Source organism: Eublepharis macularius, chromosome 1 (assembly GCF_028583425.1).
Source record: "Eublepharis macularius isolate TG4126 chromosome 1, MPM_Emac_v1.0, whole genome shotgun sequence".
Lineage (NCBI taxonomy): Eukaryota > Metazoa > Chordata > Lepidosauria > Squamata > Eublepharidae > Eublepharis > Eublepharis macularius.
The window spans coordinates 34,913,342-34,939,855 of record NC_072790.1 but is presented as its reverse complement, the minus strand read 5'-3'; the positions used below and the strand labels follow the sequence as shown (position 1 = coordinate 34,939,855).

The window sequence follows — 26,514 nt, the reverse complement described above, 5'->3', positions numbered from 1 at the left end:
CTGTTTTATTATAGAGTTGTCCAAGAAGATCTGCAAGGGTAATGCCAAAACTGCTCTGGTTACCTTGTTAGATCAGTCCAAGTGTGTCTTGTACTGGAGAAGTTTTAGAACCACATATTGGAATTCAGGGCTTTTTTTCTGGGAAAAGAGGTGGTGGAACTCAGTGGGCTGCCCTCGGAGAAAATGTCACATGGCTGGTGGCCCCGCCCCCTGATCTCCAGACAGAGGGGGGTTTAGATTGCCTTCCATGCCGCTCCAGTGCAGAGGGCAATCTAAACTCCGCTCTGTCTGGAGATCAGGGGGCGGGGCCACCAGCCATGTGACCATTTTCAAGAGGTTCCGGAACTCCGTTCCACCGTGTTCCAGCTGAAAAAAAGCCCTGTTGGAATTTATCATTGATTCTGAGTCCTTCAAAGATCTTTCAACAGAGCATTCCTCATAAGCAAAAAAAAAGAAAGGAAAGGAAAGAGAGAGAGAGATCCTGGGAATTTGTTGGACAAAGATAGGGAATAAGTGTTTTAATTTTCATCATCGACATATCTCTTTGAAGACCAGGGTGAGAACTGTTCACATCCAAGGTTTAAGGCACCAATTGAATGTTCGTTTCAGGCATTGTTTGGGAAACACAATCAGCCACATTGTCATCCTACCATCCCTCTTAGGAGCTCAGGACAGAGAACACAGTTTTCGTTTCCTCCATTTTATCCTCTCCATTTTTTTTGAGTCGTTCCCAACTGACTCAGCGTCCACGAAATCATTCACACCAGCTGAGAGTGAATTCCTGAATACTCTGTGATGATGCCGACACAAAGTCATGCCCTATTCTTCTAAAAACACAAGTAATACGCCCAGTAAAGCAAATTGACCATCATAAAAAACAAAGGAAACAGTAGCTTTGAATAGTGATCGATGTTGCTCGGATTGTGAATGGTGAAGTAGCCGTGGACTTTGCGCATTTTGTTCTTCATGATAAACCGAATTTTGTCCTTTGGGTTCATGGCTAAACCACCGCAGTTGACATTATCAAAGGTGGGAAAGTTTAGTTTTTTACTGTAGCTGGAGACAGAAGTGTTCAGCACGTCGACAATGCTGATATCTCCATTTTCTTGCAAGACATTATTTGTAGAATCCTAAAATAAGACAAAGTTTACCAGGATGGATGATTTGTCTATACAGGATTATAATTCAGTATCTCTGTTATCTGACGAATCTCAGACTATTACCGTTAATGTAGCCAAATTCTGTGCCGCTTGCTACATTACCCGAAAAGATCGTTTAAATTCCCTCATGTTGGCTAATGGATGAGGCCTGTTTGCAACTCTCTTTGGGGTATTTTAACACGACTGCATGTATGTACTTACCTTTTATCTACATATAGTTCGCCGTATAGTTAGTCAAAGAAAACCAACACTTCCAGACGCCGCTTTCGTGGAAATGCACAAGACTTCTGCCTAATTACCTGTGCCCGAGTCCAGGTTTTTGTATCCTCGCACCTTTCTACTACTTATGTCAGACCAATGCAATGTAGCTCCTTGAGAGGACAAAGGCTGGCAAGGGCCAAGCAGAGTGAAAGGTTTCAGACAGAGGCCCTCAATGAGCCAATGTTCCTCCATACAACTTCCATAGAGAAAACTAGGTGTCAGGAAGAACCTGGTGTCTGCCTGCTCATTTTCGATAGGACTGCTCATAAATTACAACCTGGAGAGAATGAATGGGGGGAGTGGTATGGGAATGGCCCACACCCAGTGTGCATTTGATATAACTTGTGGCTAACGTACATGCAGAGACTTTGTACATATGATCAGAAGCCAGTGTAGTGTAGTGGTTAGAGTATCAGACTAGGATCTCGGAGACCCCAGGTTCAAATCCCCACTCTGCCATGGAAGCTAGCTGGGTGACCTTGGGCCAGGCACACTGCCTCAGTCTAATCACAGGGTTGTTGTGAGGATAAAATCAGAGGAGAATGATGAAAGCTGCTTTGGGTCTCCATTGGGGAGAAAGGCCAGGTATAAATGAAGTTTTTAGAAAAATCAGGAACCCCGGTAAACACTGGGTCCTGATCATGTGCACAAAGCCTATTCACACAAGCTATTTTGAAGGCATGGAGCCAACAAATGAAATTGCATTTTCTGAATATGTACATTACAAAGTTCTCATGTTTCTCTACCACAAAACGTGCCTGGGAATTAAGTTCCAAGTATGGGACACCCAGAGAATGTCTGATAGATGGGATCTGGAGTGGACACATGGTGGGGGCAAGGTCTTTGGAACATGTGAACTGGCCCTTATTCTCTCTAGATTGTAACTTGTGAAGAGACTTATAGTATAGGATTCTTTTCATGAATGTGCATTTTAGCTGCAGACTAAAGTGGTACAATCAAGACACAGGTTTACCTCCTTGGGGAGTGCGAAGCCCGGATCAGAATGAACTGCAACTGAAGGGATGTTAAGTGCACCTCTGCTTTCTGTGGGTGACATGGGCCATTGAAGATCCCATAAACTATGCAAAATGATCCAATCAATTTTTTAAGCAAAAAATTCTACCAACTTCTACTGACTCAATCGTTTTAGTGTTCAGCCTGAATCATACTGTCATAAAATCTATCTAAAGAACGCATTTTCAGTGAATGAACAGATGATGCTGTTCTTTGAGGTCTGACGCTCTTTATCCCTCTTACTCTTCTCAGGAGTGGTGCCAGGGTTTCCGGCACCCATGGCCGGCTGGCTGGCCAAGCACGCGCACATGTGTGTGCGTACACACCAGCCTGCGTGATGACGTCGCGTGTGACATCATCACAGGTGTGCCCACGAGCCGGCCCGATTCCTGCTTCAGGCGGCTGGGATGGCACACGGGTGGCCTCCCAGCTCTCCCACTCGGTTGCCCTGTGCCGCCCCAGATGCCTGCCCGTGGCTGCGCCCGGCCGGGGGCGTGTGCTGGCGGTGGCAGCAGTGCGGGGCAGGAGGGCTGGGAGGCTGCAGCTCCGTGGCGTGCGCTCCCGCCCCCAGCGCCTCCTCTGGTGCCCCCTCTGGCGCCCTGCGTCCTGAGGCAACCGCCTACCTGGCTTCAATGGGCGCGCAAGCCCTGACTCTTCTAACATTGAAATGCGTGTGAGGCCTGATAACAAGCTTGGAGATTCCAGTACTGGGGCTGAAATTACTTACTCCTTTTGAAATAGAAACCTAAATCCTCCAAACTTACTTCAGTAGGGAGTAAGGGAGATCTTGAACACTGTTTGCATTTTAGTCCTTTGAGATGACGGGGACAAATAAAGCTAGTAAAACTGTTTGGGAAGCACAAACAGCGACTACTGCTTGTGTTTGTACTTTCAGGGGAAATGCCCATTTTCATAAAGATCCAACTGAACACTCGTTTCTTAGAAATGTTTCTGATCGTTACCTTTTGTGGTTTATTAGCTGTGCCTTTCTGAGAGGTGATGTAATGAGCAAATGCATATTCCACCAAAGCGCCAAATATAAAACTGAAGCAGATGCCGAGGTAAACGTCAATGGCCTTGATGAAACCATTGGTTTTCGTAATTGAGTTTCGCGAGCCCATCATTAAGGTTGTCATTGATAGAACAGTGGTCACTCCTGGAAAAGTAAAATAGGGAACATATTTACTGGAAGAGTACTTCGTGTGTGGTTTTGCTCAGGGAAGCCATCTTGCTCACTTCTGTGATGTCATCAAGCGGGGCGCCCCCCTGGGAGTTTGCCACCTACGCTGTCGCTGGAGGGCCGGGAGCACGCGGCACACACATTCGGCCTAAGCTACCTCACAGAGCTTGTTGTGAGGAAAAAATGGAGGAGAGGAGAATGATGTATGCCACTTTGGGTCCCCACTGGGGAGAATGGCAGGGTATAAATGAAGAAAAATAAAATAAAACTTTAAAAATATGCCAGTGTTCCACATACTTAACTACACTATGAAAGCAGTTCTGAGCAGGTCTCTTCAGAAGCACGGGCAAACTAGACAGGCAGCATCCCACAGGGTCTGACCTATGGACACCACCACCATTTTAAAGCCTGAGGCAAATTTAAAACACTCAAAGCATGGCTGGATGAGGCACTCTTGCCCACACCCTGCACCTTTTCAAGTGCCAAAACAGCTGTGAAGTAGGTCCATGGATTTGACCCAGGGACACCAGCATGTCTAGATTCACCCTAAGTCCCATATTGTTCAATGGGATTACTCCCAGGAAAGAGTCCTTAGAATCAAGTGACAGCATTCAGAGGAATGCAGGCGGAGGGCCCCAAGATTACGTTTCGCCCAGCTCCCAGATTGCTGCTCTGTGGTCTGTTGCTATTGGTAGAATCTTCTTCTGCCCGAAAGAGCCTTACTATGATGGAACACAACACACCCCTTCCACCACATCAAGCTTCCTTGAACTGGAGGAAGGCGCTGCTATTCATGGAACAGATTCATAGGAGCTGATCTCCTATAAGTTTAATTTGGGACTGCATAGATCTGATCACAGAGAAATTTGGTGGCAAGCTTTATAATACAGAAATAATGATATTTATATAGAATAGTACTTTTCTTAAGCTCTAAATGGACTTTATGAATATTATCTTAATAATCTTTACAATCATCTTTTTAAAATATGTTATCATTATTGCCATGTTACTGGGCAAACATATTTATTTGTTTATGAGAACATTTATATCCCACCTTTCCCCACTACTTAAGATGGCTTACAATACATAATTAAAACATCGGTCATTTCCACACCGCTCACCTTCATCCGGAACGGGGCGCAATGTTGCGAAAAAAACGTGGAAGATAGCGTCTTCTCACACGAGTTTTGTGCTACGTCACGCTGGATTTCATTATCATGATTTGTTTGTTGTTGTTGTTTTAATAATGTTATACATGTGCCCTGGATAGCCTAAGGAAACCTGCTTTCATAAGACCTCAGAAGCTAAGCAGGGTCAGCCTTGGTTAATAAGTGGATGGGAGACCTCCAAGGCCACTATGCAGAAACAGTGGCAAGCCACCTCTGTTAATATCTTGCCTTGAAACCTGGTTACCATAAGTCAACTATGACTTGACAGCGCTCTTTACCACCCAGGCTACTGTGACAGTTTCTCAAAATAACATTAACAACAAGAAGTATTTTTCTATGACCGTTTTCATTCATAAAGCTAAATGAAAAATTTTGTTGGATCAAACTGTCTATAAGTGTTACAGCATGTTAGATCTGGAATGAATTTGCTCCCCAAAACTATCTGCAGTATTTCCTCTAGTCCATTTATCTTTGATATACTCCATATAGATCACGTGCAATGCATGCAATTGTAATTAGTCTTTGATTTGTTAAAGTTTATGAGATCTCAGGTGTACCATCCTGACTTCCTTTGAAGAAGGGCAAGATAATCAATATTTGAAGTTTGCCAAAAATCAAAACAATGCAGAGATGCCAACAAATCCACATCACTAAGATTTTGAGTTATATTTTGGATCTGAATTTCTTATTCAAAATTGGAGCTGTGAAACTGGAGATCTGCCAGAGTTTGAATACTTGAGATTATTAATTTCAGTTATGAAAATACAGGTAGAAGAAAATTTCAGTTCTGACACTCAACTTGAATCAAGTCACTTATTTCACGCACTCTCACTCACAGTCTCTCTACATGGGACATCTGACATGTGAAGAACACGTGTCAAGAGATGCAATGATAGCCGGGAAGGGTAGTTTAAAAAGACAGAGCCGGTGGCAGGGCAAAGGCTTTGCTATACGCTGGAGCTGTGTGAAGGGGTTGTGAAACTCCAGAAGGGAAACTTCAGCCCATTATAACCTCTCTTGGTCCAAGGCCCGGCTCTGGAAAGGCAGTTCCAGCCCATTTTCATTCCTCGCTGCCCTTTCGTTGCAATCCCACACAGTTTTAGACTGGATAGGTGTAATTGACAGAGCTTTCAGGGAGGCAAAAATAAAATTGACAAACCCTCTGAGGAGTGATTTCCGCGGGCTCTATCTTTTTAAACTACACTTCCTGGCTAACATTGAGTCTCCCTACACTTGATGAACACACACCAAGGCATTTTGTGTAGAGAGAGACTCAGTTTTCCTCCTTACTTCAGCCCCCATTTCACATGCCTTTTTTGTCAATGCAGGTCCTATGATTCCCAGCATGGAGTTTTGGTGGTTAAATGGGACACCCTGTTCGCTTTTTTAACAGTTGTAAAGCTGGTTAGATCTAATCCTACATTTCTACATAAACAATGCTTCTGGTCTTTCTGGTACCCCTGCCCAGCATGCTTGTTATGGGGTATCCTTACCAATACATGTTCGTGCAGGAACTGAATCCAGGGTGATCCAAAAAGAAACCCAAGACAAAACGACCAGCAGAGTAGATGGTACATAAGTCTCCAGAATGAAATAAAGGATATTTCTCTTGAGTTCAAACTGCACTATTAGTCTTGGGTAACTGCCTAGTTAGAGAAAGAAGACACATACCATGAAAAGAAAAGACACACAAACTTTCGGGGGGGGAGGGGGGATAGAAAACATGGCTTCCGCAATAATTATTTCTTCAACGGTGGTAGATTTTGGTGTCATTGGCGATTCATCATCTTATAACTGGTCAGAAGGCAGGCTCGGTGACAGCAGATAGAATGGTGGGACATCTTTCAAGGCCCACATATCAACAAGGGGTCGACTGCTAACTGAAAACAAGTGGAGGAGAATGAACCCCTGGCTACTGCCATTCATTGTGGAAGTTATGGACTGGGGTGGGCTATGTGGCTCAAAAATAGTCAGGACTGCCAACCTCCAGATGTGGCCTGGAGAACTCCTGGAATTATAATTGATCTCCAGATGACAGAGATCAGTTCTCCTAGAGAAAATGGCTGCTTTGGCATTATACTCTACTATGGTCCCTCCCCTCCCCAAACCCTGGCCTTCCCAGCTTCCACCTTGATATTTCCAGGAATTTCCCAAGTCAGAGTTGGCAAACCTAGCAGTGCATAAAGGGCTGTTTCTCACATAACTGCTGGATGCCTAGGACATAGGGGCCTATGGAATTTCCCATTTACTTGTGGGAGGCCTCAGTAATAATGGAGAGTACAACTGAACTCTCTTGCCTACCTTTTGGCTCTGTCAGCACCAACCTCGTCAGGCCTGGCAAGGCCGAAAGTAGCATGAGAGCATTATGTTCCTCTCCTTCCACTGTGCAGAGCCCCTTACACTGAGGAATGGGAGATTGTCACCACAGCTGCAGGCACCATCAATGCAACAGCAGTGTGAACGGGGGAATGGAAGGGAAGACCATGCAGGTTTCTTGTCTGGGACCTTCTAAAACATGGAGCTAGTTATAGAAAAATACATTTTTATTACTGTATTTCCTAAACTGGTTTGTGTAACAAGAACAAAAGTCAGGTCAAGGGGTTAATTGAAATAAGGTGTCCATTTCAAATGCCTTCCAAACATTTTACACTGACAGCCAGAGCCTCTACTTCAGTGATCTATTATAGTGGTTAAGTGGTTGGGTTGTAAATCGGCATTCTGCTTGTTCGATTCCCGCTACTGCCATGAGCTAAGCAGGTGGTCTTCAGTGAGCCACTTTGGGACAATAATAACACTGACGTGTTCACTGCTGTAAGTGCGGCGCTAATCTGTCCAGAAGAGCAGTATATAAGAGCAGGGGTTTTTTTGGATAATTTTTTTTTATTTTTTAATTACTAACACTACAAAAAGGGAAAAATGGGAACAGGAGGAAAGGGAAAAAACAACATATAAAAACACACACTACATCTACAGGTATTGCTTTCCCTTCATACTACAATTGTTTAAAGTTAAAACTTTATAATATGCTATTAGATCGGTAGATCTTATAAAATACAAACTACAATCAGGATCAGGTCTTCTCCCCCCCCCCTGCGTCTCGGTCGCAGCTCTCTCTGAACAGCTACAGTAGCTGTGCTCGCTCCCTCCCCCCCCTTCAGCTTCAAGAGCAGTTGTTGTTGTTAGTATTATTACTGTAGTACATAGGATTGGGTCAGTGCTACACCACAATAGGTAGCATGGGACCAGAGACCAGTTCTGAATCCTGCCCAAACAGCATGACAACCATCAGGATTGTTCCGCACTGATACCATGAGAAGGGACTTCGTGCCATATTTGAGTGGCAGGGGTAGATAGGAGTTCCAACTTTGGCTTTCAATAGTATTAGGCACCTGGGTAGGACTTGGTACAATATGGCAGATTATGTGTTGGGATTGGTTTCTTAAGAGTAATACAACATCACACAACTTGACAACATGGTACTATCATGGACACTTAAATCATTGATATGACAGCTTGGTTTGTTCCACCATTGTGACTGGATTTCAGCTTTTTGGCCACCTCAGTCAGTAAATGAAGTTCATGAGATCTTTGTCAATTGGATCTAGACTGTCCAGAACAGTTAGAATGGGAAGGTTTGAGTTTTGCTACCACTATTTTTTTACTCCTTCTTCCTCACCTGTTTCTTGCTGGGATCTTGTTTCAAAGGTGTAGTAGCGCTCCACCGTGTACTGAGAGAGGCGCAAGTTGTCAAGGCCACGTACAGAATCATTTCCCCTGATCCATGTGAACAAGATATCGCTTTCATCATATCCCCCTTTCGATAAGAAAGAAAAGTAGAATGACACGTCAGTCAGTTAGCTGAACATTTGCCATGCCTCCTCCAGTAAACTCAAGAACTCCTGCTTAATGAATGCCCAGGTGATCCAGCAATTCTAATTTCCAAAGAGATTTTAGTTTCTTTAATGCAGAAAGTTTCAGGTGGGTAGCCATGTTGGTCTACAGGAGAAGAGCAAGATTCAAGTCCAGTTGCACCATAGAAACCAACTAGATTTCCAGAGTAGCAGCTTTCAAAAGTTAAAGCTCCCAGACGACAGGAGCTTTGACTCTTGAAAGCTCATACTCTGGAAATCTTGTTGGTCTCTGGGGGCCAAGCTACAAGTGACGAATGACACTTGAACGGCAAGTGTATTTCTCCCTGTTCACTTGCTCTCCACTCAATCCACTTGCCGTTCAAGTGTCATTCGTCACTTGTAGCTTGGCCCTAAGATGCGGACTCGAATTTTGCACTTGTAGAGCAGACAGTTATCCCAAATCCATTTTCTGTCCAATTTGATATTATTTACCTTCTGTAAAGAGAAAAAAATTATCAGTCGCTAAATGTGGAAATTCTTAAGACAGTAGAGGTAGAGGTATAGGAACAGGGATGTGTATCCTCCCCATTGAAAGTAGCATCCATGTTTGAATACACATTTGGTTGTGCAGCCCACCATTTCTAAGAGGTTTTCTAGACACCCCAGGCAATTTCCATGGGTATCTGAGACTATGGAGCAGAAAAGTGGAAAGTTCTGCAGAAATGAGGAAAAGTTTTGCACACTATAGGATTGTTGAAGTAAGCCTCCTGCAACTCGGAACAACTTCCTGGATAGCTTTGCCCAGACTCAGCAGTGAAACACAAATGTTTGATCGCTGTCTCCACCACAGAATAGGCACAAAAATGAGCTCTAGCCTCTCACACTTGTTTGGAGTTTTTCTCCCTGGACATTCAACATGGTGTTCAAGCTTCTTCATCACTCCCCAAACCCCTTATGCAATCAAGGAAGAGAGTGAGCTCTGTGGGAGAATAGAGGGTGTCTGGGAGCAAATGGTGTCATTGCCTGGGCCGTACCCAAATTCTAGAGGTCAACCAAGCTGCTCATACCAATGGCCGTCACATTGGCAGAAAAGTCTCCAAGGGAAGAGCTCCTTTGAATCCAGTAGCTTTCAGGGGTGAACCAACCAAAGTGGTCCCCAACCTATTCTGAGGGCCAAGCTACACATGACGAATGACACTTGAACGGCAAGTGGATTGAGTGGAGGGCAAGTGAACAGGGAGAAATACACTTGCCATTCAAGTGTCATTCGTCATGTGTAGCTTGGCCCTGTGTTTCTGGCAGCACAAACCTTACTGGCCTATGCTCTGTCTGTGACAAGAATATTGTTGAAATATTCTTCACACCCAGACCAGTTTTCATTTGATAGTTGCTTGTTCACCATATCTTTTTGCAGGCTGGTTGGACCCATGCTGGTTACTATCTTGCTTGTCTGTAGATATTAATCTTTTCTTCACTCCTTGCTTTTCTGATCACCCCAAAGAGAAAACCTCATATCTTTTACTTGTACACAACCACAATTATTTTTGTGTGCAATTGCACATAAATATATGACTTAAAGAGAAGGAATGAAGGCCAGAAATCTTTTCTTAGAAGACCTGCCAGCCTCAATATTTTGCAGCGCTTGGAATGAACATGTATATGCCAACAGTCCAAGGATTTAGAATTCCTGTTAGTAAAGTTTGCCATCTCAAGAGACACACAGATATAAATTGAAGGTCTAGTTTAACAGGTTCAGAAATTATTAGTATGTTTTATTCTATAAATGGAAAATATTTCTAATTGAAGGAGTTATATAGCTCTCCTAAAATCAGCTTTGTTTAATAAAGAGGACAATAAGATTTGAGTTTAAATATCTAGTATTCAATAAAAATGGTAACACTGATAACCACCAGTTGGCCTTCATGATGAATGGCCCAAACCTCTGTTTTCTACTTGACATAGATATTAGGATGTGTCAATTCTTCAGGTACAAATCATCCCAATATGACTTCTTTTCAAAGTTTCTGCCTGGTTTGCTACAATGATAATTGTGGTTACTTAGGGAAAGTTGGAAATAAATGACCAACTTTTGATCATTCATCTCACAGATATTTAAATATCATTAATTCCAGGCATTTATCCTAATGACATCTCTGGTTGGCAATGTGCATATAATTTTATAAGAATTATATGTCACGAGAGCTTGACAAAGGGCTCAATTGCTTCTTTTAAAAAGGCTGAGCCAAGCTACATTTTAAAGTAAGGAGCTAATCATTATTATTTCAGTTGCTGTTTATTGTAATAAAGATAATCATGGTAAACTAATATGATTTTAATGTGAAAATAATAGGCACTTTCATAGGAACTCCATTCGAGTAGCCGGCAAGTCAAATCCCGGTCTTAAAGTAATGAGATTTCAGACATTACTTGAATTGAAAACAGAGGAACAAAGAGACAGGTCCTCATGATTTTCAGTCCTCACATGTATCCAGGTGTCTCTCTAGAATCTGGTTCCTCCAACTTTATCATATAAGTTAAAATGAAAATGATCTTTTGAGCCATTTCTTGTAGTAACAAAAATGGAATCTTGCGCTGCATCAAACAACTCACGTTAACTTTTTGTTTAAAAAGCATCCATGGAGAAGAGCAGCTAAAAAACACCTTGATCAACTACACCCTTTATGGTTGCTCACAACTGTTCACAGAATTTTTTTCCCTATAGTTTTCTTCCTCTGTTGTTGCTTCAGTAGCCATTTTTCTGTTTTATCTCTTAAGGAATAAATCACACATTGAATGACAGGGATCCCAAACCTTTTAGAGCCTGTGGGCACCTTTGGAATTCTGACAAATGGTGATGGGTGCAACTACAAAATGGCTGCCACAAGAGGTGGAGCCAATGACAAAATGGCTGCTACAGGAGGCAGAGCCACACACACAAAGGAAGCCCAAGTACAGGGGACAAAAAAGATAATTTTAAAAATACACTAGTAAGAGGAGTGAGAGAAAATAAAACCAATACTGTGGTGGGAACTGCAACGGAAACAATGTTATTTTATTCTGCATAGTCAATCAGATCTCCAGTGGCCAGTTAGAGCCCTGCTGGGGAAGAACCCCTCATGGCTCCACCTACTTTCTAAAAACACTTAGAGCCAAGCTACAAGTGACATTTTTCATGTGAAGGACACTTGATCGTTTTCGCAAGTTTTTCTGGGAACTGAAGTCCCTCTCCCCTGCCCCTTTTCCTTCTGTTCCTTCCCCTCTCTGTTAGAATCACCACCTGAAGAGCCAGAGAAAGCCAGCGGCAGCAGCAGCTTTTGCAAATCGTCTTGCTCCCGGGGAGCTGCTCTGGAGAAAGCTGACATGTTGGTGAAGCTGAGCAGGATGCCCAGGGAGAAAGTTGCAGCTGCCCGCCCCCAAAGATCGTTGAGAGCAGGCTTGTGACTGGAGGAACGATTTGCAAAAGCTGCTGTTGCCGCCAGCTTTCTCTGGCTCTTCGGGCAGCGATTCTAACAGAGAGGGGAAGGACACTGGGACTTCAGTTCCCAGAAAAACTTGCGAAAACCATCAAGTGTTCTTCATGTGAAGAATGTCACTTGTAGCTTGGCTCTCAGTTGCACCAGGAAAGGGTGTTGAATGGGATATTGCAGTGCTCTGTAGTCAAACTGATTCAGCAGTTCTGTATTCTGTATTGGATTCTTGTTAATACTATGTCTTTTAAACTTGTATCTATTTACCCTATGGTATTGTTTATGAAATGTCCTTGATACTGTATTGAAATGTACTTGATACTGATTGTACTAATCTCATACTGTGTAATCCGCCTTGAGTCTCAGTGAGAAAGGCAGACTATAAATGATATAAATAATATAAATAAATAAAAATAAATAAAAATGTGCTGACATCAATAAGGGCAGGGGGATTTATATGCTGCCCCTTGAAAAATCTACTTGAGGAAGAATATAAGTAAAAACAACAATAATAATAACAACATTTATTTTATATACCGCCCTTCAGGACAACTAAATGCCCACTCAGAGTGGTTTATAAAATATGTTATTATCTCCACAACAATAATCACCCTGTGAGGTAGGTGAGGCTGAGAGAGCTCCTAGAAGCTGTGACTGACCCAAGGTCACCCAGCTGGCTTCAAGTGGAAGAGTAGGGAATCAAACCTGGTTCTCCAGATTAGAGTCCTGCACTCTTAACCACTGCACCAAACTGGCTCTCCATAAAAGTCACATACAAAATAACTAACATAAATTAAGCATTTTAAAGTATAGGCAATTTTTCCAGTACAAGGGCAATCCTGGCCAGTCAAGGATCACTCTATGAATAGAACAGTTTCTCAACGTGTTTGCAATGGGTGCTTCCAATTTTAACTCTGAAAAAGATAAGCAGCTAGCAGATGTTTGGGAAACTGACCTCTGATTGTAATGTCTGAATACAGCTTCTTGTATTGTTCATACGGGGTGTGTGGGGGTGAATATGGAGGAAAGTCTGTCATAATGTTTAGAAAATACAGACTGAGTCAAATAAGGTGGTTTGGTTTGCCATAACACGCATGTGAAACCGGCATGTATGCGACAGCAGTTTTTTGACCTTTTAAGTGAGTTCATTTTGTTGTTCTTGCAATAGTTAGTACTTTCATTTTAAAAAATGACAGCAAGCCATACTTGTTGACTGTTCTTGCTGATAGCAAGATTCTTAAAAGTTGGTATTCTGGAAACAAGGAATGATGCCTTATCGGCATGCATGCTGCAATCACAAAAAAACAAGTCATGCATACAAAGCTCGCATTGCATATTCTCAAGTATTCCTTAATACAGTTTGTACTAATTATGTGGACAGTGCTCGACACACTTGAGAAATCTACCCCCAGATCTGAACGTATCTGATTTTGGGAGAAGATACGCAAACAAATACAGACATATACACAACTACCGAAATGAATTTGGTGCCCAATGTACGTGAAGGTCTGCAGCTGTTTAGATGCAAAAAAACACGCTTTTTTGTATTCACAAAAATGGGGCAGGTTATTGCAAATGAAAATGTGGTGCTAGCATACGCAGGGTGGATGCTCATCCAGCTGGCAAACACATTAAAGCTTGGCTTGGTTGGTTAATAAGTGACAGAACTAAAGGGAAAGGGGTATGTTTAAATACGTACATGATTAGGAGCAAACTTGCCACGTTGACTTTGCATGCAGTGTGGCTGTCTTTCTCTCTCTTTTTAAATGAACGAATGGAGTTCTATTTAGGGCAACAGGAGAGGTACAATCTTTACAGATGTTCACAAAGCTAAGCTTAAAGTAAAGACAAATGTCCATTCAAAGAAGCACACTTGAAAGGAAAGTGCCCTGAGAGGCAGGGAATATGCATGTCGGGACCACATCTATTTTATTTTTGTTTAAATGATTTAAACTGTTATTTATTATATTTTAAATTGTGGTTTGTATGATGTTGTGACCCGCCCTGAGCCCGCTTTTGGGGAGGGCAGGATATAAATCCAACAAAATAAATAAATAAATAAATCTACCACACATGAGAGCATCTGTCGTTGTTCACTTTTACCTGAGTAAACCACCACATATCATAGGTGTGTGAGGGCTCATTGGGAGTGATACTGATTGCTAGAAGAAGAAATAATCTGCAGTGATCGTTGTAATATAGAGACCTATCCTCGTAAGGAATTGGTTTGTGAGGATCCCTGTGGGCTAGAGCTGGAAGACAATATGTTGGGGATACAGTAGTTGGTAATGAAATAGTACGTTTAATTCTTCTTTGGTGTTTATTTTTGTGTGCATGTGTTCATTTCATGTTTACCTCTATATTTAAATGTATTTTATTTAAAGTACTTATACTCCTTTCTCCTGAGACTTAAAGCAATTTATGTTGTCAACGCCACATTACAACAGAAAAGTAAAGCCATGCACAAAAATTACCACACAAAACAAAACAGAATCACAGCAAAAGCTCCTCCAACAATGACTTTAACTTCCGTGCCATGCTCTCTGAAGGAGAACATTCTTGCATGCATATTGAAGAGCAAGAAGCAAAGGTGCCTTCCTCAGCCATTCTAGTAAGCCATTCCATAGATCTGGCCCCACTATTTCCATTTTTTAAAATAAATTTACTTGTTATATACCCCTTCTTTTTTCCCAGTGGGAACCCAAAGCAGCTGAAATCATTCCCCTGTCCTCCATATTTCCTTTACAACAACCCTGTGAGGTGGGTTAGGCTGGAAGTATATGACTGGCCAAGATCACCCAGCAAGCTTCCATGACAGAGCAGGGAACCAAATCCCAGATCCTAGTCCATCACTCTAGCCACTACACCTCACCACAGATAATACCCTTGTTCTGGCTATCACAGTAACAGTAACAGCTGCCATGAGGGAACTGGCATATGGAAGTAGATCATGTGACTGAGCCCCTAACTTGTCACAAAAAACTACAGGCCTAATTGCTGTTAGAATTGTCACTTCAGTTGCGGTCAGGGAAAAGGTACAAGGAAATGCCTGCTGTTCATTTGCCCACAGCATGGAAACTCAGCCTTAAAATAATATATGTACTATTAATGGCATAAGAACCCACCACTCTGATTTTAAAATGGCAATCTAACTTCCTCCCCAACTGTCAGAAGGAGATGAAAAGAGGCTTGGAGAGGGACAGAGCTCAGTGGCAGAAGAATACACCAGTGGCATGCAGAAGATTCCAGTAGGGGTATGTGACCTGGGTCAAGGAACCAGCAAAAGAGCCAGATTTGGTGTAGTGGTTAAGAGCGTGGGACTCTAATCTGGAAAAGTGGGTTTGATTCCCCACTCCTCCACTTGAAGCCAGCTGGGTGACCTTGGGTCAGTCACAGCTTCTCGGAGCTCTCTCAGCCCCACCCACCTCACAGGGTGTTTGTTGTTGTGGGGATAATAATGACATACTTTGTAAACCGCTCTGAGTGGGTGTTAAGTCGTCCTGAAGGGCAGTATATAAATCGAATGTTGTTGTTATTTATGCCAATCCGGCTAAATCTGGCTTTCCCTGTTTAAATGAGACAATCCTGGATTCGATCAGGGAATCTGTATCAAGAAACTGGATAAATCTGAGTTAATCTGGGTTAATCCATGAAACATGGCTTCAGCCTCTTGGCTGGCTGGTTCCCAGGCTTCTCCCATTTTTTTTCCAAGAGGGGAAATGGAAGTGGGAGCAGGGATGGAAAAGTGAGTGTCCGATCTGGGGTGAGTTTGCATGTGGGAGTGTATCTTTGGCCAGTGGCAGCCTTGACCTTTGTGTTTTTGCCTGGTACCCCACTTGGACATTTTCCCACCATAGGAAACAATGGAGAGTGGCTGTGGTACCTTGTTCAGGGGCCCATAGAATTGGACCCTGGGAACCAATCTTCCTGAAACTTGGGGGTCTTTAGTGGACAGTCAAGAGTAGGTTCCCTGCAAATTTGGGGGAGTTTTCTTGAAAATGCCTCCCCAGCTTCTCCCGGATAGTTTCCCCCATAGTATATAATGGCTAGATAAATCCTTCTCTAACCTTGCTGAATCAGATTAGAAAAATTTACTCAGATTTCAGAGATCCTCGATTTTTTTAGTATCCCCAAAACCGGGATCCAGACAACCCCAATTTTTTTTATGTACGCTCCTAGATTCCAGGTTTTGTTCCCTGTCATCTCTAGCTGAAGGATCCTACCACCTGTTAGGAAAAACCTTTCCCTGTCTGAGAGCCAAGCTACAAGTGACGCCTGACACAGGTTGGACACTTGTCAGCTTCCCTCAAGTTTGGATGGGAAATGTAGGCAGCTTGGCAGAATGTTGGACAAGTGACAGTTGAAAAGTCCATTGGACAGCAGTCGGAAAGCCAAGCTGCAAGACCAGGATGCCTACATTTCCCATCAAAACTTGAGGGAAGCTGACAAGTGTCCAACCTGTGTCAGGCATCACTTGTAGCTTGGCCCTGAGGTCCTGAAGAGCTATGCCCAACCAACACAGACAAGATTGGGCTCAAAAGACCACTGGTCTGATGGCATAAGGTGGTTTCACATGTTCATGTGGCTTGTATCAAAGCCATATGAACTTCTCCATCTCCAGTGAGGTGTCAAATATTGATAAAACAGCTATGTCTGCAGTGACTATAAAGAGTTGAAAGCAAAGCTCACATAAAATGGATAAAAAGGGCCCAAGCTTTGCAAACACGATGTTCTGTAACTACAGGTATTTTTTCACACTTTATTGTTTTAGAAAATATATTGCTAGTTTCCCTGCCTGTCTATTTAAAATGTTCTCAAGGAGTCAGAAGAACTAGAAAATTACAGAACAAAGACTATATATACAAGAAGATTAAATGCTGCCATTTCCCTTTTTTGAAGCATGTCTATGTTTTAGAAGGGTCGACCCGATGTTTTAGGAGATCAGCGAGAGAAAAGAGAGGTTTAAACTGGTCAACTAAATATGAATCACCGAGTTCAAGTCCAGCCCGGAAAATATTTCCATCTCCCTGTAGAATGTGATACTTACAGCTTTCCAGCTGCAATTTACACGTCTGCGTATCTAGAGGATATTTTGACAGGTCCATGTTACACGCAACCGTCGTAGTAATTCTACAGAAGGAGAAAGCACAGTAGAGGCATGCCTTGTGAAGCCGCTGCATTTTCCATAGCAATCTCACTGGTGGCAAAGTTTTTCCATTGAAAAATAAATACTGTTAAAGCTTTGGGGCTGCTGTTTGGCCCATCTGGTTGATACTTTTGCAAAGTCCCTCTGGATAATTCTATTTAGGAAAAAAAAGTATAACGTAAGGCTGAGTGATTCCACACACGTTGGATAATGCACTTCCAATCCTCTTTATAGATCATTTGGAATGGATTTTTTCATGTGCGGAACAAAAAATCCACCTCAAACGATTGATAAAGGGCGTTGAAAGTGCATTATCCAACGTGTGCGGAATCAGCCGCTATATAATGGTGTTTCCAATGGCCACTGAGCCCTTTCATGGCACTCACCAAGTGTTTTTATAGAAAATGCATAGGGATAGTTGGGGCTTTAGCTCTGCAGGGCTTCTGATTGGCCATGGGAGATTTAATTGGCTGTGCAGATTTTTAAAACTTGTTTTAGCAGCAGCTGCCAGCACAGCACAAGAATCTTCCCTGTGTGATTGAAGGTAAGCTACAGCAGCCATTTTGTGGCTGGCCCCACCTCCTGAGGTAGCCATTTTGTGGCTGGCCCCATCTCCTGAGGCAGCCATTTTGTGACTGTGCCCACCACCCTGTCAGAATTCCAAAGGTTCTCACAGGCTCAAAAAGGTTGGGGAACCCTGCTATATAATGTAAACTGCTTGAGATCATAGCTGAGCCTGTCACTTAACTTACTGGGAACGTTCCCAGTGGAGAGGGCTGCTGGCAGCCAAAAGCAAGCACGACCAAGCCCCAGTAGTTCTGCCAGTACCACAACAGCTACTTGATGTGGGCCCTTCAAGTGTCAGGTCGCTAGTTTCCTCCTCCCTCTCTACCAGCACTTTGTGAGAAGAGGCAACAGGTGAACCAAGTTCAATCATTTGCACTGCTGGTCAGACCTGAACTGAGCGGCCCCACAGTAGTCACTTGTACAGCTGCAGGGTCACTTGTCTTGGCCATTCCTGGGGCAATTTTAACTTCCAAACCTGCCCTTGCTTGAGGTCTCCTAGTGGGTTGAAAGCTGGGTGATGTGTAAAAATATGGACACAGCTTGGACCAGAATTTGGAGTCTGAGAGCTGCTGTAGTATACTGGTTAAGTGGTTGAGTTATGGATCAGCAATCTGCTGGTTCGAATCCCACTACTGCCATGAGCTCAGCAGGTGGCCTTGGGTAAGCCACTCCTCTCAGCCTCAACTCCCCAGCTGTATTGTGGGATAATGACACTGACTTTGTTCACTGCTCTGAGTGGGCACTAATCTATCCAGAAGAGTGGTATATAAGCACAGTGTTGTTATTGTTATTATTATTAAATACATGAAGTCAAGTTGAAAGACCTGATATACCAGTTTTATCCGAATATTTGCCTTGGATTGTTCTTCAGAAATTAATATATGGACACACAGCTTTCACCTGGCCCACCACTCCTCCCTTTCCAATAACTACTTTATTTGGAGGGCCTTCAGGACCTGATGACTTTCCCGGGCTGCTATTTTACTGTTACAAATACTGTATTATCTGGTGCTGCTATGTTGTTGACGGTGGGACAACCAACTATAATAGTATGTGATAATCTATCACTCATATTTTTATCCCACCCTTCTTTCCAGAAGGTCCTCCATTTTACTTTCACAATAACTTTGTGAGGTAGGTTTCAGGTGGGTAGCCATGTTGATATACAGTACAAGAGCAAGATTTGAGCCCTGTAGCACCTTAAAGACCAGTGGGATATACATGTATCAGACAAAGGGGGCTTGATTCCCAAAAGTTTATATCCTGGTATATCTTGTTGATCCTTAAGGTGCTACTGGACTTGAATCTTGCTCTGTGAGGTAAATTAGGCTAGGATAGAGTTATCACTCTCTCTCTACACACACACATACTTATTTATAAGCTGTCTTCTAATTGCAATGAATACAAGAAACCAATGCTATAGAAAAGAATTCATGAATATAAAAATAAACTATGAAATTGGGAAAATAGTGTAGACATGCTGTTTATTAGATCCCCAATCCCAGAAAGCTACACTCCTTTCTCTTACTGTGGATTAATGTCCTGCCCTCCAGTTCTACAGTCAGAATCCACACAATACTTACCGTAAAGCATACAAGACGGTACCATTGGAGAACAGACGTATAAGTCGATTCTCTACGGTGACTTCATGTAGGAAAGACCTTTTGGAGTCCACGATATATGTATCAGGGACCCAGAGGTATTTCACCAGTCGAGCATCCAGAGTAAAGCTTTTGTTCCCCTTAAAAACCAGGCGGGGATCTGTCCAGCATTGGCGCAAATATATTGTAGCTGTGTAGTCCTAGAAAAGAAAGTCATGAGAACACGTTTATTTAGTTTCAGGTGGGTAGCTGTGTTGGTCTGTAGTAGAAGAACAAAATTTGTGTCCAGTAGCACCTTGAAGACCAACTAGATTTCCAGAGTGTGAGATTTCAAGAGTCAAAGCTCCCTTCGAAGGTAAATTCTCTAGCAAGAGAGCTTGTTGAGAATTTTTAGCTTCCTCCAGGGGTGCTTTTGTTTTCTGCTATGATCATCTGAACATATATTTAATGAATTCATCTATAGATTCCCACACTGGGACATCTTGATCCTTGAAGTTCTCAGACAGCAAGTACACTAAAACATGGTCTATTTTACAAGCTATTAATATTTTAGAAAGAGTGACTTCTGTTCAGGTCTGGACCTGGACTATATGACTATGGATGTTCCTTCCAAGGTCACTTTTCTAGCCTGCTAAATATTATCGATAAGTAATTCTGTCTTGTATGTACTCCGACCATAGAAATGAAAGGTGGAAACAACCTCACAAAAACAGCTTTCAGGCATTTGGGGTCCAACAAACATTCTGTGACTCAACATGAATTCAGTTCTCACTCTTGTAGATATAATACCCTAGGCAAACATGTGATCTCCCACACTTGATTAATAGCTTAACAACAACAATAACAACAACATTTGATTTATATACTGCTCTTCAGGACAATTTAACACCCAGTCAGAGCAGTTTACAAAGTATGTTATTATTATCCTCACAACAATCACCTTGTGAAGTGGGTGGAGCTGAGAAAGCTCTGAGAGAGCTGTGACGGACCCAAGGTCGCCCAGCTGGCTTCAAGCAGAGGAGTGAAGAATCAAACCTGGCTCTCCAGATTAGAGTCCTGCCGCTCTTAACCACTGCACCAAACTGGCTGTCCTGTCCTCAGAAGGATAGGCCAGATGAAATGCAGTGGCCCTGCCCATTTCATACACTATGGTAGGACTCGCTCATTATTGACTACTGTACTATCATAATTGTGCGTGAACAGGAAAATCCAGGGGGTGAACGATTACGACGATGCAATACCCCAACTACAAGTGGCTCCAGTGATGCTGGATAAACAGATTCCTTTTGTATAGACTATGAAGAAGCTTTGGGATGGCAGGTGTTAAATAGCAACAACAACAACAACAACAAAAGCAAGAAACTTCATGTATATCATCACTACCCTCTAGATTTTATTCTCATGCTGTTAGGGGGGAAACTTCTTCACCTAAATGATTGAGATGATGCACCATTATGCATTTCAAAGCAGTGAATTATTAATCCCAGCAATGAAGGTGAAAACCTCTGGGTCATTTATATTTCAATTATTTATCGAGCCTGAGAGAGTACATCTCTATAATGTTCTGTGTGAGACTTGGGGAAAAAATGTAAGTGGTGTAGCGATGAGAACATTCTTGTTTGAAGGAAAGATTTGTTGATTAATAGCTTTTGCGTGCCTGGAAAGTTTGCTTCATGAAAGACTGCCTCAACCTATTGAAGATTTCCTATCTGTAGTCTTCCAAATCCTGGTAGGATTTCAGCTTTCTATATAGAAAAGAGTCCAGTAGCACCTTTAAGACTAACCAACTTTACTGTAGCATAAGCTTTCGAGAATCACAGTTCTCTTCATCAGATGCAAGCTTTCTATAGAATACTATACTTGGATTAGCGGTAAAGTGTATGGCGTTGTAGGAACACAGTCCAATGACTTTGGATCTCTCCAACCTGTTGCTCAAATCCTATGAACCATAAACAGAGGAGAAGAGAATTCAGGGATGGGCTCCAAAGGGAATGGTACAGAATGCAAGGAAGAGTGCTATAATTGGAGGGGGAGTTGGCAGAAATTGACTCCTTCTTGTTCAAGTTCCTACAAGAAGGGAATGAGAGCTTGCACCAAGGCAAGGTTCCTCCAGTTGAAGCTGCATCGTACACCATTTTTGAGGATCCCTTGACATCAGCGGCAGTTTATGGAGGGTGCTGAGGAACAGACTAGCTCTGTAACTTATCAGGAGAGTTCCTGGTGGAACTCTGAGCCAAGCTACAAGTGACGCCTGACACAGGTTGGACACTTGTCAGCTTCCCTCAAGTTTTGATGGGAAATGTAGGCATCCTGGTTTTACAGCTTGGCTCTCCATTACAGCTGCAAGACCAGGATGCCTACATTTCCCATCAAAACTTGAGGGAAGCTGACAAGTGTCCAACCTGTGTAAGACGTCACTTGTAGTTTGGCTCTCAGCCCTAGAGGTCCACTGGTGGCCAGAAGCAAGCTGACTCAGCCTGGATGCCGTCTGTGACAATAACGACAATGGATATTTGCTTGTCTTGCTCCCCGGGGCTGTTTGAATTCTTCCCCTACTCAGGATTTTCCAACGGGAAGACAGAGGTGGCAGAGATTCCTTCCATGAGCTCTCTTTCGCTCATGGTTCATAGACTTCAAGCCTATGAGTCCTTCTGTCATTGGAAGTGCCCTGTTTTCAAAAGGTACATGTGAGGCTTCAAACCTTGACTTTGGGTTGGCATTTCTGGATGCAGAAGAGGACTCCTGTGTTTTTAATCAACACAGTATGGAGAGGATGTTAGGAGCGTGGATTCAGTTCTCACTCCAACGTTGGCTGCTTCCACATGGGGCAGGAAAAAGCATCCCCAGTGAGGCAGCAGCAGTGAGTGGAGTAGAAGCAGGCAGGGATGGTAAACACCACGCTGAGACCCTCACAAACGAGCAGTTCCCCCTTTCCCTCTTCACCCTTCCCAGATGAGCCTCAGTGCAGAATGACACCATAGCTCAGTTGTGAAAGGGAAAAGCCCATTAAAAGGCTAAAGGGGAGTGGTGGACAGCTTAGCTGTCACTTTGAAGGCAGAGGTTAGCTTCAGCCTCCTCCTTGGATTTGCTGCAGGCAGAGCATTCACATAGATTCTAGTGCAGTAAGAGTGTTGGACCAGGGTCTGAGAACATCAGGTTCGAATCCCCACTCTGCCATAGAAGCTCACTGGGTGACCTTGGGCCAATCACTCACTCTCAGCCTAACCTACCTCACAGGGTTGTTGTGAGGATAAAATGGAGGGGAGGAGAATAATGTAAGGTGCCTTGGGTCCCCAGTGGGAAGAAAGACAGGATAAGTAAATAAAATAAAATAAAATAAATGCTCCACCTGCAATCACTCTACAGTTTCCCCAATCAGCTAGGTTTAAGGTGGTGTTTCTTTAATCTGGCTCCCTGAGGAATTTTTCTTTATTTATGCTATAAACAGTAACATAAAAGCTATAAGCAATAAACACAACGAATAAAGAAACACAACATTCTAAAGACACACACACACTAATAATACATAGAAACATAACAAACAAGAAAAAAACCTGCTGATTTTCTCTGCAACATCATTTTCAAAATCTCACTTATTCTATGTTAAACATAAGAGCCCTCTTTTTTCTATTGTTCATGATTCTTTATCTATAAATACAGGTGTCATCAAGACACTATTATCTATTTCATGTAAAAAGTCTATAAACGGTTTCCATTCAGTCAAAAATGTAACTAGTGTCTTATCTCTAATCAGTGAAGTAAGTTTTGCCATTGATGCGAACTCCAAAAAACTCCTTGGGGACAGATACGTTGTGCCTGGGTTCGGCATGTTGTGTGGGTGCCCCCCCCAAAAAAGTGGGGGCACCCTGCTGTCTATATAGGGGGAAATCCTTGTGTGGAAGCAGCCACTTTAGTGCTAAAGCTACAGCTACTGAATCTCTGGGTCAGGTTCTCTGATTTACAAAACTAGAAGGGTCTACAGGTGCTTCCACAGTTCAACCTACACAAATACAGAACAATAACGTGCCATAACTGGGCAGCAGGTGAACATCAGAAGGCTGCTGATACAGCAGAGAGAGTCTGGCAACTCACAAAAGTGAGAAGCCAAAAAGAAAAACGAACAAGATCACTGACAAATCTGGTTCAAGGGGGAAAAAACCCTTCCAAAAATGTGGCAGCCAATCATACGGCATATATCGAATGTGTATCATCCAGAACTGTAGGAAGACTTTTTTAAAAAGTCAATATGATTTGCAATAAATTAGCTGATTAATCCCTTGCATTATCATAAATTTGCATCCGAAAAAGATATTATATCTTTGTCTTTTTCTTAAAGGTGACGCCTGCACAGGTACCATTTTTCAGAAGGGGCATTCCTTCCTACAGGAAAAAGAAAAGGGAATATGCTGGGACAGTGCTTGCTATTCATGTTTTTTTGTATTTAATAATAAATAATAATAATAACAACTGCACTTAGATACTGCTCTTCTAGAGAGGTTAGTGCCCCACTAGAGCAGTAAACAAAGTCAGGGTTATTATCGTCCCTATAATACAGCTGGGGAGCTGGGGCTGAGAGGAGCGGCTTACGCAAGGCCACCTACTGAGCTCATGACAGTAATAGAATTCAAACCAGCAGAGTGCTGATTCACAGCCCAACCACTTCACCGCTACGCTACATAATTATTTTGTAAAAGCAATCTACTGACTGATTAATTGGAGACACCTATTGAATTGATCAAAATATTATAATTGATTAATCTAACGGATTAACTGATGAAACATGTCCCCTGTTTTGTCAATAATTTGCCTCCTGAGCATGAAGCAAAAACCTCATTCTACAACCACTTCAATTCACCAGTTCACCTCCATCATTCATATTTCTTGGCAGAAGTTGCCTAGATGAAACAGGAAAACAAGAATCTGGGCAAGGCAGCATTATCAAAAGCACAGAAGCACTGTTAAAGGCATGGGATCAGGAATGGTTTGCTTACCATATCACTTTCAGAAATACTTGAAATGCTTGCAATGTTGACACTCATGGCTATCATCACAGGCTTTCCTGTGAAAGTTAAAATGAAGGTTAATTTTATTTACAAGAAGCAAAAAATGAAGGAAGCATTAAGTGGGTGCATCTGTCTATAGCCACCACACCAAGACAGGCACCATCAAGATTATCCTTACATGCTTTTAGGGAGGCTGGGGGTCAAATTTAACACAAAATTCCATGAAAATCAGTACAGGCTCCAATTTAGGCCTGGCCTGAGATGAGGATTTTTTTTAGCCCAGCTCCCCTCCTTCTACAATCTCAGTCATCTTCCATCTTTGCCCAGAGTCGCCAAGTCGATCCTGGCAATGGCTGGAGGGCAGGGGAGGATTTAGGGTTGCCAGCTCCAGGTTGAGAAATTCCTGGAGATTTGGGGGGTGAAGCCTGGAAAGAGCAGGGTTTGAGGAAGAGAGAGACCTCAGCAGGTCCACCCTCCAAAGCAGTCCACCCTCCAAAGCAGTCATTTTCTCCAGGTGAACTGATGTCTGTCATCTGGAGATCAGTTGTAATTCCGGGAGATCTCCAAGCATCACCTGGAGGCTGGCAATGTTGCAGGCTCTTGCTAGAGATGTCATCGTCACATTGCCAGTGACCTAATGATGTCACTTTTGGAAGTCACATTGGCGGCATACTGGAATCACTCTCATTCAGCAAAAGCTGAATGGTTTTAGCCCCAGATCCATGGCTTCACTGCCAACATGATGACATCACTTCCAGGTGCATACAAATTACTTCATTACGTTGCCTGCAACGTGTCAACATTGCTGGGAAGGGCCCACAGCAGCAGGTAAGTATCCTGCTTTTCCCTCTCTTCCTCCCCTCCCCTCCCCATGAGCCAGATGAACAAGGGTAGGGGCAGCAGCTGGGGGCAGGGGACTCGCAACCACATGCTTTAAACATATGGGTATCAGTACCTTCTCTTTGGGTTGCCAGCCTCCAGGTGGTGGCTGGAGATCTCCCGGAATTACAACTGATCTCTGGGCCACAGAAAATGGGCCTGGAGAAAATGGCTGCTTTGGAAGGTAGATTCTATGGCATTATACCCCATTGAGGCCCCTCCTCTCCCCAACTCCATTCTTTCCAGGCTCCACCCCTCCAAATCTCCAGGAATTTCCCAATCTGGACCTGGCAACCCTACCTTCCCCCGATGGGCTACATGGACATTTACAATAGGGCTAATAACAGTTCACAGGACTGGATTTATGCAGCAGTGTAATAGTGTAGGGCCTCAGAACAAGAAGGGATCTCTAAATACAAAAAAAGCAGCTAAAATTACTAAATTACTTTGCAGGAGGTAATATTATGGGGCCTATTAAACATGGCATAGCCAGGGCTGCTGCCACCATTGAGGCGGTGAGGCAGGCGCCGTGGGTACTGAGGTGCCAAAGGGGGCACCGGAGGGGGTGCTGGGGGTGGAAGCGCGCACCACAGAGCTGGCATGCCTGGCCTGCTGCTACTGCAGCCGGCCAGCCCCGCACCGCTGCCACCGCCGCCGCCACTGGTACCACCACCAACACCAACCTGGCCGGGCACAGCAGCTGCGGGCCAGGCATGGCAGGCATTCGGGGTGGTGTGTGGAACCTCCCCAGCCACCTGCCGCGCCCAACTGGGAACGCGGGCAGCCTCTGCGCAGCCTCTGCATGCCGTCCCAGCCACCCGCCAGCCAATGGTGCTGGCTTGCTGCATGATGATGTCATCATGCAGTGACATCATCATGCAGTCCGGGGGGCACGCGCAAACACTATGTGGGCGTGTGCACACACATAGGGGCAGCCGCAGGTGCCAGAAACCCTGGGCATAGCGTAGTGCCTCAGTATGTCTTAATCCGGCCCTGCACAGGGGGAATTTAGGCTTAAGCACCTTCTCCTCATATGCTGTTGTCTCAATCCAAATTTGTGCTGACATGACTGAGAATCTAACTTTCAACCCAGAACCAATCTGCTTGTTTTGGCACTTGAAAAGGCATTGGAGAGGAGAGAACTCCATGTGATACTAGGCCCTCACAGCATTTTAAAATCACTTTAAAACTTTGACTGTATCCTCACGGCAGCCTC

The 26,514-nt window shown here is 43.4% G+C and overlaps 1 protein-coding gene across 1 annotated transcript in view; it reads right to left on the bottom strand.

Annotated features, from left to right (window-relative positions):
- Positions 1–345: 345 nt before the first annotated feature.
- Positions 346–26,514, bottom strand: part of GABRP (gamma-aminobutyric acid type A receptor subunit pi) — a 46,872-nt gene continuing 20,703 nt past the window's right edge. The window contains exons 5-11 of the mRNA XM_054980760.1: positions 24,408–24,475; positions 19,399–19,616; positions 17,150–17,232; positions 8,461–8,598; positions 6,278–6,430; positions 3,398–3,591; positions 346–1,130 (exon numbers count right to left, since the gene is read on the bottom strand). Coding sequence (XP_054836735.1) covers positions 828–1,130; positions 3,398–3,591; positions 6,278–6,430; positions 8,461–8,598; positions 17,150–17,232; positions 19,399–19,616; positions 24,408–24,475 — 1,157 coding nt within the window. The 3' untranslated portion in view covers positions 346–827. The remainder of the gene's footprint in view (positions 1,131–3,397; positions 3,592–6,277; positions 6,431–8,460; positions 8,599–17,149; positions 17,233–19,398; positions 19,617–24,407; positions 24,476–26,514) is intronic.